Below are 12,418 nucleotides of genomic sequence, written 5' to 3'. Positions count from 1 at the left end.
TAAGACCTATATGCAGAAAGGCTGGAAGTCCAACGTGCTGGGCCTTGAGGTAACCACCAAAACCCAGGGACATGAGAGCTGGGTGATGAATTCCTACAGGGCCTACTCCTTCTATGTTACAGAGTAAGCCTGTATGGCCTATAAGATTTGTTGTAGGGAAGATTCGAAGAGTCAGTTTTTAACTATGAAGAGAAGTTGTAGCTTCCCCCAACATCAGCTCTTTCACTCATACACACCCTTACAAAGGCCTGGAATGTTCTTTTCCTGCCTTTTTTTTTTTGAGACGGAGTCTCGCCCTGTCGCCCGGGCTGGAGTGCAGTGGCCGGATCTCGGCTCACTGCAAGCTCCGCCTCCCGGGTTTACGCCATTCTCCTGCCTCAGCCTCCGAGTAGCTGGGACTACAGACGCCCGCCACCTCGCCTGGCTAGTTTTTTGTATTTTTTTTTTTAGTAGAGACGGGGTTTCACCGTGTTAGCCAGGATGGTCTCGATCTCCTGACCTCGTGATTCGCCCGTCTCGGCCTCCCAAAGTGCTGGGATTACAGGCTTGAGCCACCGCGCCCGGCCTCTCCTGCCTTTATCCTCCTTTCACCAAGAGTCTCCTCATTTAAAAAGCCAACTCAAAGATCCTCTGAAGATACGCCTTCTCCTAGCTCTATGATTGTACAGCACAGAGGTACCTGAACTTTATGGATCTGCTTATACATCTACTTCTCCTCCTAAAGCCACAGACTCTCAAGCACAGCCCCAATGTGGCTCCCCAGTGCCTAGCACAGAGGAAGGCACACAGCAGACCTTAGTCAGTGATGCATGAATGAGGGAGTGGATTGCAAACTGCAGACAAAAGCTACAAGAGGATGTGGTGTCCCCTTGGACTCACCTGTCTTTTGTCCTTGGCAAAGGTGAGTCTTCCTTGGCCAGGTAAGTCCAACCTGGGCTGTGACCTGAACTGTCTGCCCCACCTGGGCCATGTGGCCATGTGTGACTCAGCCAGGAGATGGGTTGGCAGAGTCATGTCTAAGATACTCTGAAAATGCAAAGCACTGTTTTTGTATATCAACACCAGCCAGGTGGCCACTTGTTCAGTCTGCAGGCAGATAATATTGTAATTGTTTCTATCTTTATCGCTTTGAGAAGTACAACATGAGAAAAGTAAAAACAATCAAGGCTATGTTTAGCCCTGTGTTTTCCCCATTCGCTCATGGGACAGAAAGCGATTTGTTGGGTCAGATCACCAGACAAAAGAAACAGGAATAGAAGCTAATTTTTAATGGCAAACTGCCCCAAGCGCTAAGCCCTAACGTCACACCATACAAAGGGCCTCGGTAGGCCTCCAAGAAGAGGATATGGGGTGCCCCTGCCCCCTCCATTCAGTATCACTTCTGCACAAACAACTATAACTCTTTCAAGTCACAATGGCCATGATGTAGGAGTCTACTGAGCAACAGTCACTTGGTGTAGCGGAAAGGGCAAGGACCTGGGTTCAAACCTCAGCTCTGTTAGTTACTCAGTTCCTCGTAGCTATTAGGAGAATTAAATAGGCATCTCATACAGGGTATAGGGTAGGCTCTCAAAAGCAGCAGCCATCATAAGGATAATCAACGGTACTGGAAAACGCTCTCCTAGCTGAGGCTTGACTCAACCAGAGCTGCAACTGGGTGCCAGCCTCTGTAGAATCTGGCTGGAATGGAAACCTGGCTTCTCTGACTAGGATTTCTCAAAGTGTGGCTTCTGGGCCACCTACAGGAGCATCCTTTGGGGGTGTTTGTTAAAATGCAGGTTTCTAGACCCTGTCTCTGACTTGGTAAACCAGAATCTCTCTGGGTAGGCATTTGCATCTTAACAAGCTCCCCAGATTATTTCAATGCAAAAATGTTGAGAAATGCTGTTCTGGAAAGCGGATGACATGGAGAACTGAGTTATCAAACATCTGTCAGAATGGCGGCCCATCCAGACCATCCAGCACCACTGCCCAAAAGCTTCAGGAGGGTTGACAACTCTGGTCTCTACAAATTTGAATTCATAACATCACTGAAAGTTGGTGTTTTATGTTTCGGTTTGGGCCAGTTCCAGGAAGAAGAATGGAGAAGGATCACTTCACCCTTCAAGTACTTAGAAGTTTCACAGGACAGGATGAGGACCCTTAGGGCCTCCTTCTCAAGCTACACAACATGCTCTCGATGGAGAGCCACTAGCAGAGGCCTTAGAAGCTAATTTACTCCTGTGAACAAGATGAGTGTGAAGCCTCCCACCTTCTCCCTGAGAACACGTGTCCTAAAGACACACAGCAGGGCCCCCATCCACCTGCAGCCTGACCACCAAGCCGCTGGCAGACCTGAGCAGGGCGCGACAGCCCACAGCCTGAGAGCACAGCACCAGCCCATTCAGTTCTATGCTGCGCCTGTTGCTTTAGCCTTCAGGGCATGTAAAGCTTCTCCGTGTCCCCACTGAGCATTACCTTCACAAGTCCGAAATGATACATACGTGAGAGCACGTGCATTTGTCTGTAGCGCAAACACACATGAGCCTTTGCCTGCAGATGGGAGAGTGAGCCACACAAGCATCCCTGGGCCCAGTTCTCTCACAGTCTTGGACAGACTAGGCTCTTCCAAAGCTGAGGCTTGATGACTGAGCTTGAAGTTTCTGACTTTTGATTATGCCACAAAGAACAGGAGAATGAGATGCCTACATATGCAGAGACAAGGACCCAGATCCCCAAATTTGCACTCACAAGGCTCTGGTCCTGTCACTGTTTGACTAAGAAGGGCAGAAGACTGCTGTGTGCACAGATCCTAGAGCTCGAAGCAAGAAAAACACTCAGAGGAACACGAATGGTATTTGACCTCAAATGTTCTTATTTCCATTTCTACCCTTAAATGTGAAGGAAAATTCCCAGGGCCCCAGATTCTTGGGGGACTATAAGCCTTCATATATTCAAAAGAGAGAGGAGCTTTATAGCCCTGGAGAGCTCTGTACTGTGTTTTCAATGGTGCCTTATGGTCACATAAGTACAGCAGAATGTGGTTTCCAGAAAAGGTTAAGCATCTCAAGTACAGACCAAGATACAAAATGCCCCAATTAGCAAGCCTGCTGTCAGATCAGGACCAGCTGACTCATTCTTACATTTCACACCTATCTACTTGTGCTGACAATGAGTATCTCTCCCCTCCTGTGGGTTGGGCTGTGTGAACTTGGCCTCAGGGCCACAAAGATTCTATGCTTGGTTTGGGGAGAAGCTCACCAAATCATCAATGGGAAAATCAAGAGAGCCGAGGTGTCTTTCGGAAGGTGGTTTTGCTAAACTGATCTTACGAAAAGAACGTGGGGGTGCGGGGGACACAAGCAGGGCAATGACATGAGCTCCCCCATGATTGTCTCATCTGTTTTTAAATGGACTTGAGAGCCTCTGGCTCCCTGGAGGGTCTCTTTGCTTATATGACCAGAAGGAGACTCAATTCGGAGCAGTGTCAGGAACAAAAGGTCCTCGGGCTTTGCCTGCCAGGCCTTAGCTTCAGGTCCTGCCCACGCACCTGAGATGGACTGTAAAATGGCAGCTGTGTCTTGGGTTGGGGCACAGCAACACAGGACACCAAGTTCCTCACACAAGGCACAAGGAATTCGGATGGCTAGAGATAGCGCTCCATCAGGACCCACATCCAAGGAAGAAGGAAGGTGGGTCTGCAGGGCTCTGGGAGGTGACAGAGGCTACTAAGGACAAAGTTCAGGGTTCAGAGCCATTACCAGGGCCCTGCCCTTATCAGCAGAGTTGTGGTGGCCCATGGCAGCTGCCGCTGCTTCTGGGAAATCTTTGCTCTTACAAAAAGATGCCCGGTGGGATCCTCAAGGTTAAAAACCACACCAGATGGGGCACTGGGAACAGGGGCCTCAGTCTCACCATCTGCACAAGGTCGGGTAGACTAGGGTCTCATGACAGCCCTTTCGGTTCTGACCGGGACTTCCTATTCCACCCCCCAGGCACTCATAAATGTAAGGGAACAGCTAGTATTTGCAATGGCAACAAGAACTCTGAAGGGACAACAAGGTCAGTTTGGTCCATCTCCTCTGGATTTCCATCCTGATTGTGGGTGTGCACAGAGCATGGGAAACGGGCAGCTGCTGGTGATGCATCTCTCAACTGATGTGCACAACAAAGCTGGGTGCCATTAAACAGATGAGGGAACTGGCGACAGGCAGAGCTTTTCACGAAACTGTCAACAAATGCATATTTACTGTTAATCAGCTAACACTCCAATAGGGTCCTTGCTGAAGCTGAGGAAGAGCATGAATGTGCATCCCAAGCATGTGACTCATCTCATGGGCTGTCACAGCAATCCCCATCTGACTGATGGGGAAACTGGGCTTCAGAACGATGTCACATCTCCCCCACGGACACACATCCAGCAAATGACAGAGCCCGGATGTCAACCTAGTCTGCAGTCCCAAGGTCATGCTCTTGCAGTTGGGTCAGGCTGCCTAACTTGACCATCTCTTCATGTGGGAGGCATGGTACCCAGAGAGGCTGGCAGTGGCCATTTCCTGTCCTCTGGCACTATTGTGGTCCCCTCCCCATCAAGTCAGCCCAACCTGGGTAAGAAGGCAGCCCTGGAAAGCTCTGTTTTCACTTGTCACTGGCAACACTTGTCGTGTGCCAACCACATTTTACATCTACTTCCATTCTGTGCTTTATTATTCCTGAAACACTGCCTGAAACCAATGAATGGTACAAGGAAGAATTTAAATACCCTACATGACAAACTATTTTAGAGATTTTTAAAAATCACGCATATGACCATAATAAAAATAAAAATAATAAAGCAAACCTTAAAAAATCCTATATACATATACATATATATACATACATACACACACACACACATTTATATATGGATATAATTTTTTTTCAATGAAAACAAATCTCATTCCAGCCTATACTCGTTAACACACAGTCTGTTATTGGAGGACCTGGCCCAATGACCACATTCAAAATGGTTGTCTCTGCAAAACAGAAAAAGTGGCAGAGACCAAAAATTGGGCCTGAGAAGCTCTGATTTTGTTATTGCTGTCATTCATTTTGATTCATTCATTTGTTTATTTGTTCTAAGAATCAAAAACACTCAAGCTCTGACGGCCACCCTTTTCCTACAACGCGCAATCACTTTCCACTTTCCATGACAAACAGTGGCTGAGTTTAAAGACCAAAGCTACCAAATCTCAAAGCAAGATCTTTTAGTCCTCCCCAGCTCAACACAGCCAACTGGTTTACCCTGTAGAAATTAATACAGAGAGTGCCCCAGGGAACAACCCTTTTATGTACAGAGTAGACTTTAACAGCCAAGTAATTAAACCCTGAAAGTAAGGGCTTATAATTAAAATGCGGACAAACCTGAACTGGGGCGGCACAAGGAGGGCTGCTATAATATTTTTACAATTCCTTTTTATACATAATGTATGATCCTTCTGCTCAAGTTTCCTCTATGTTCTTTGCCTGTGAAATAATTTACATTAATAAATAATTTATTACCATAACTCCTAAAGTAATTATGGGTTTCCATCCAATTTTTTTTAGCACATGAATTGTTTTGTTCTCTGTCCACTGACTTGTATTTACAAGACTTTCCCTAGTAGCCTTTTTAAAATAATTGGTATTGCCTTTGCTTTCTTACATATGAGTGATTTCCAGGTCTCATCCTCGCCTGAGTGCTGAGGAAAATGGAATGTGTGGTGCCCATTGTCCCTACAATACAAATGCACTGAATGGCTGCAATTAGCCAAGGGTGGTGAATGGAGACTGCGCTCACTCCACTTGCTCTGTTTCACCAAAAAAGATTAAACTAGTACACGTGTGACCCTGGGTCCCCCACTGCAAATGGCAGACGATGTGGAGGGAGCCTGGACTGAGAGTCTACATGTGGCCCTGCTTCTCCCCACACAGGACGACTCTCAGCCACAGCCCGGGGCCCTCTTTGTACCCACTAGAAATCAGAGTCAGGAGCAAGGGCTGGCTCCCTCGCCCAGTCGGCTGACCAGTGGGTGGGCCGCACCACGGAGCTGCCACCTGACCCACGTTTCCTGTGTCGAGAGCACAAGAACCAGTCATATAAATGGCTCTTTCCCAGAGCAGCTTTGTAGAGGAAATTCTATTTCAGCAAAGAAGGTGGGCTGGGGATGCTCTGGGAGATGAGAAAAGAAGCCAAGAGTCAAAACAGCCTCTGCTGGCAGGAGCCCTGTGGTGGGGGCTGAGCTGGCACCCTAATAAGGGGCACTCAAACCTGGTGCAGGGCTGGCTGGGCAGTGCTCAGCTCTACCCTCTCTGCTTCTCCCATCCACACTCCATGCTGGCTTTGTTCTCTCTTCCACACTGAGAAGAACAAAACCACTTCTCTGTATCAAGTTCCTAAACTGGGGTAGGGGACAAGAGTGGGGAGGGGCCTGGTATCCAGCTTGCAATCACAGGGCGTGAAGTGCTTTTAATTAAAAAAATAAATAAAAAGCATAGGCCAGGCGTGGTGGCTTGCACCTGTAATCCCAGTACTTTGGGAGGCTGAGGCCGGTGGATCACCTGAGGTCAAGAGTTCAAGACCACCCTGACCAATATGGTGAAACCCCATCTCTACTAGAAATACAAAAATTAGCCAGGCGTGGTGGCAGACGCCTGTAATTCCAGCCACTCGGGAGGCTGAGGCAGAAGAATTGCTTGAACCTAGGAGGTGGAGGTTGCCCTGAGCCAAGACTGCACCATTGCACTCCAGCCTAGGAGAAAGAGCAAGACTCCATCTCAAAAAAACAAACAAAAAAAAACAAAAACAAAATTAAAAAGGCATTGTTGTGAGTACTCGATTTATATTAGTTATGTGTTTTATCTAAGTGGGTGCAGAGGAGGCTGGGCTACTTGAAACGTTGGCATTTTAAGAAGTGACCAGGGTACTGTGCTCCTTGCTCTACTGCACTTGCCCAGATTTTCTGCAGAACATTCGGGAAACTTGAACTCATACTGGCTTCCAGCGAGGACCCTGGCATGGGGGCTCAGGAGGAAAAAATCCTGAGTCACAGGACCAACTGTCCCCAGCTCTCACGGGAGAATTCCACTGATCAGCACCAGAACATGAGTCTTTTATCTTCAGGAGACAGGCTGGGGGTTGGTGATTATGATAATTTGGTGTTTTATCTTTGCACAGCATTGTCAAGAGCTGGAAGGGCCCAAAACCCTCTTGAAAAGTCCAGCCGGCCCCCCAGCGTATTCTCTTCCCCACTGTTGAAAAGCAGGCAGGCCCAGCGCGGTGGCTCACGCCTGTCATCCCAGCACTTTGTGAGGCTGAGGCAGGCAGATCACGAGGTCAGGAAATCAAGACCATCCTGGCCAACATGATGAAACCCCGTCTCTACTAAAAATACAAAAATAAGCTGGGCGTGGTGGCACACGCTTGTAATCCCAGCTACTCAGGAGGCTGAGGCAGGAGAACTGCTTGAACCCAGGAGGTGGAGGTTGCAGTGGGCCAAGATCATGCCACTGTACACCAAACTGGCGACAGTGAGACTGTCTCAAAAAAAAAAAAAAAGAAAGAAGAAAGAAAGAAAGAAAGAAAGAAAGAAAGAAAGAAAGAAAGAAAAAGAAAAGAAAAGCAGGTACACCTCTCATGAAATCTTGCTGCCTGGGGTGCACTCCCAGTTCACAGAGCACCAGGAGGGCTGGAGAGGTAACCTGAGCTTCCACTAGACAGAGTGCGCAGGGTAAGGCTCCTGACTGCTGACCCCTCTCCCCCAGCAAGTGCAGGAAAGGGACAGAGGTGGGAGGGAGGATGTATGCTAGTGTGTGGCCGTCACCTTAAATCCCCACAACTTGCAAGCTGAGGAAACCTAGCCAGGAAGACGGGGTGGTATCCCCATCGTTCAAGGGCCTCCACATCTCGTGGAAGTTGGCCTAAGCATCGCGGAATTCACTGTTCTTTGATCTTTCTCCTCCACCAGACAGAAACCTCCCTGAGGGAAGGGGCAGGGTCTGATCCACTCTATCCCTCACCAGGTGCCTGACACACAGCAGGTGCTCAGGTCGTATCTATGACAGCACGCCACTGCAAATGAAACAAAATGCAGTCAGTGAAACACCTCAGTGATGCACAGCCATGCAGGTCAGGGTTCTCCTGAATCAGGGAGGGGCTGAGCAACAGAAAGGTGAGGCCCATAGACAGAGAGCAGCAGAGGAGAACGAGGGGACTCCAAAGACCTCCCACAGGTACAACGGCTCCCCGCTTCTCCCTCTGCTGCCTCGTAGTGCCCTGGCACTGTCCCACAGAGCAGAAGGAAGACAGGACCCTGCTGAAGAGGAGAAGAGCCTGGGACGGAGGCACTGGGACCCTGCCAGCACTTCCTAAAGAGTCACTCTGTAAACAGGAGTCTGGAGACACAGCGTAGTCCCTCCTGGAAACCACAGCCTCCCCGCTAGAAAGCAGGTTGCTGGGCTCCGCAGCCTCCGACAGACTCTCCTGGGCCATCTGGGCTTTTCCCCACACACCTCCCCTCCCCGGGGCCTCTGCCTTGGTCCCTGGGCCTCAAGACTTGCCCCTACAAGGGTGAGTCTCTCTGCCATCACAAACCCACCACACTTTCACCTTATTGTAACTTACATAGTGCAAAGACTAGAAATCCTTGAAATAAAGACCAGCATCTCTACAACCCAGTTTACTGATCTGGCCCGGCTGACAGCTAAAGTCTAGGCAGGGTTGAGGGTTTGGGCATGCCGGGGCCTCTCTCTCTTTCCCAGCATGATACAGGAAGGAAGCTCAAAGGTGAGGCTGTCCCAGGAAGCAGGCAATGAGGCAGGCTTCTGAGCTATGTGTCTGGGGCGCTGAGGGTTTGCTGAAAGCCGTAAACCACGGGGGAGGTATTCAATCCTGTGGGGACGGGCCTCCGAAGTATGTCATACGGAAAACCAGGGCCAGCTGATCTCCCTGTCTCCATCTTCTTCAGCGGCAGCATCAAGAGCACCGCCACGTGTCCCAGAGCCATGGCATATGGTTGAGAAGAAAACAATCTCCCTTCATGGCCCTTCATCGCCCACCTGAGTCCAACTCTGCCTACTACGGAGCTTGTAGAGGGCCACCTCAATAGACCTCAGTTCTCCCGTATGTGCATGAAGCCGCTGGCAGGGCCAGCGGGGCCCGGCATGTACCGAGCCTGGCACAGGGCTCAATCTGACACATCGCCTCATCTACAGCAGCTGTATCTGAAGAAGAAAAACAAAACACCTCACGTGCAGGAAGGACCGAGAAGGAAAGGCAAGGGAAACTCTGAGGTCTGACCAAAGTAACCTTTGAATCTGAAAGCCCACCGTTGTCATCCATCATCCAAGAGTGGTTTCTGAGTCCACATAGACGTTACAGAAACTCATTCGGCAAGATGTCCCCAAAGGTGGGCAAGGAGAGCCACAGAGGGACACTGAGAGGTCAAACAATGCCCGATCACCTGAAGCATCAAGAAATCAACATAATCGGCCGGGCGCGGTGGCTCAAGCCTGTAATCCCAGCACTTTGGGAGGCCGAGACGGGCGGATCACGAGGTCAGGAGATCGAGACCATCCTGGCTAACACGGTGAAACCCCGTCTCTACTAAAAAAAATACAAAAAACTAGCCGGGCGCGGTGGCGGGCGCCTGTAGTCCCAGCTACTTGGGAGGCTGAGGCAGGAGAATGGCGTGAACCCGGGAGGCGGAGCTTGCAGTGAGCTGAGATCCGGCCACTGCACTCCAGCCCTGGCGACAGTGAGACTCCGTCTCAAAAAAAAGAAATCAACATAATCAATGGTCATCTTTTTTGCCCCCTATAAAAAACAGTAATTCACACTTGCACAGAAACAGAAGATCAAGGCAATCTTCTCTGGAAGGCATGTCAGCAAAATGAATCAAGAGCCTTAAAAATGTCCCTGCCCTCCAGCCTGTCTATTCCACTCCTGTAAACTATCCTAGCAAATCATCTCAAAGGCAGACAAGGAGTTAGGCACTTACATAGTCACTGTTCATCACAACAGCAAATATAACAGCCCCTTGACCCACCAGCCTAGATGTAGTTACATCACTAAAGACATCCTGATACACTTACCACACAATGCGGCACTGTAAACCATTAACATGCATGGAATGAACAATTTTAATGCTGTGGGAAGATGATGGTAACTACTCCAAGTGAAAAAAGCAAACGAATATAGTTTTACCTAATTATATGTTCATCGTGCAGTGGGCTATATAAAAAATGCTAAGAACATAAACATACATAAAAATATCAACAGTAACTCTCCCTGGGCATTGGGGCTATGAGAGATTTTTATTGCATACTTTACGCTATTGTGCATTTTCTGAATGAAAAAAATCGACATGAATTACTTTAATCATCAGAAAGAAATTCTCAGTGTTGGAGTTGTAAACCACACATTAGTGCCTGTCCCTTCACTCAGACACCATAGGGGACCAAAATAGTTAAAACACACAGAAGAGTCCCGGGGCTGCTCTTTTTGAACTTGGGTCCAGAAAGTGCTTTGAGCGTCTCACCTGGAGGACTCAGACCCTGGCTGGAAGGACTAGGAGGACAGCTTCCAGGACGGCCTTGAGTACTTACCCATAATTCCACAAGAGAAAAGTGTAGGTCCTTGACTCATCTTCTTTGGCGTGTGCTGAAAACAACCAGAAAAGCTATTCACTCTTCAAATCATAGGAAGCATGTTTGCACTGACTCTCTACTGATCCCTTCTAAAGTCACAATAAAAAGGTGGCTGTCCTTTGCCAACGTCAGATCAGGGAAAGGAGGAAAAGGTATTCAAAGAGAAAACATCTGCATAGAATTAGGCCCAGACTTTTTGTCCCAAGTCTCTAGTGAGTGATGGAGTCCATTGAGTTAATGGGCTTTGAAAACACACAGAAAGCCCCATCACTTCTGACACGAGGGGATTTTTCCACATAAGAGATGTGGAGGCGGCCCAGGGGCAGGATGGATGGTAAACAGTGGAACAAGCTTCCTTGAGCTGGGCTGAGAAGAGACCAAAAGAGGCGGGGACTTCCCTGGGGACACGAAGAACCTCAAGTAGGGAGCAGAGGGCCCCAGGTCCGACTCCGAGACCCCTCCCTTCCAGATCCAGGGAGAACAGCTCTCCCGCTCTGGTGAGAAGCATGGGAGAGCTCAGAAGGGCTGGCCTCTGCTCTGCAGACTGTTTTGTGGCTACACTGAGGGCCCCCTGAGGCATTTTCTCTGAACTGAAACAGAAACTCAAGGGTTATACTTGGTCTCAACATAACAGCGATGGCTTTTGAACTCCTTGGCACTGTATTTCCACAACAGTTTCCTTTCCACTGTAAGCATTCTACATCTTTCCTGATGCCCCCCGCCTACCCTCAACTGAACGCTATGGCCACTGGGCAGAAAATAGGCCAACGAGGCCTAGAAGAACCCCAAATCCAGGGCACTTGCTCCACGGCTACACAGTAAGCTGGGTGTAGAATATTCTGGGGGTTCCTCATGCTAGGTGATACCCAGGTCAAGGGGCTTGCCTGGTCCTCTCATGAGCAGAGACTACCCAGCCAGAGCCCCAGGAAGCAGCTCTGCCTCAAGTGCTCCGAGGCTCCCTCACTCACTTGCCCACTCGCTCAGTGGGCATGGGTGGGTGATTCTTTCTGGGCGGGCTGTGCTGGGGGTTGAACATGCAATGGTGAAAGGAGCTCTCAGCCCCAGAGAAATGAGCTTGTCACAGAAGGCTCTAACTTCTGAAAGGAACCCCCAACACTCCCCATCAAAATGACACAGACAAGGCTTCCAGGCTGGTAAGTGGACGAGGGCCCAGGTTCTGGCTCTTTAAGGCCGGGCAGGACAGTGGGGCTGACCGGGAACACCTGGCCCATCCAGGTAAGAGGGTGGCAAGCACCTGGCACCAGGTCCCTCACCTCATCCCCACCCACCCAATCCAGGGACCTCTGCACGAGGTCAACACTGTGTTCATCCCACAGGGTTACTAAGGGTCCATCCCACAGGGTTACTAAGGGTCCACCCTGATCAGCCTGGGGACACAGCAGTGAAGGAGGGCTCACACTTCATGGAAGACAGTCACAGACAAACCACGGGGAGATCGGGGCTGGAGGGGATGTCCAGGGCAAGTGTGCTGGGATGGGGGTGGACGCCAGGGCGGCCTCCTGGGGGGGATGCCTAGACTGCTATTGAGGACCACAGGAGCTTCTAGGGCTGAAGGGGAACGGGGCAGTCCTCCTACAGGTCGCCCTCCTCAGTTTAAAATGATCCTAACAGCATCATCACACTCGGTCACCCTCCTGGATTCCACAGTGATGTAACCATCCCCTGTACCACCATCTGTGGAAATATCTGGGAAGAATTCAAAACGGCTGCACCTGCTTCCTCCCATCCCCCGCCACACAATCCCAGCTGAGAG

General features: G+C 49.6%; 1 protein-coding gene across 1 annotated transcript in view; it reads right to left on the bottom strand.

Annotated features, from left to right (window-relative positions):
- Positions 1-12,418, bottom strand: part of FAM53B (family with sequence similarity 53 member B) — a 126,168-nt gene that overhangs the window by 66,861 nt on the left and 46,889 nt on the right. The window contains exon 3 of the mRNA XM_033179779.1: positions 10,603-10,657. Within this exon, the coding sequence (XP_033035670.1) occupies positions 10,603-10,657 (55 nt within the window). The remainder of the gene's footprint in view (positions 1-10,602; positions 10,658-12,418) is intronic.

This window comes from Trachypithecus francoisi, unplaced genomic scaffold, assembly GCF_009764315.1.
Source record: "Trachypithecus francoisi isolate TF-2019V2 unplaced genomic scaffold, Tfra_2.0 Contig01579, whole genome shotgun sequence".
Lineage (NCBI taxonomy): Eukaryota > Metazoa > Chordata > Mammalia > Primates > Cercopithecidae > Trachypithecus > Trachypithecus francoisi.
This window is presented reverse-complemented; position numbering and strand designations above follow the sequence as displayed.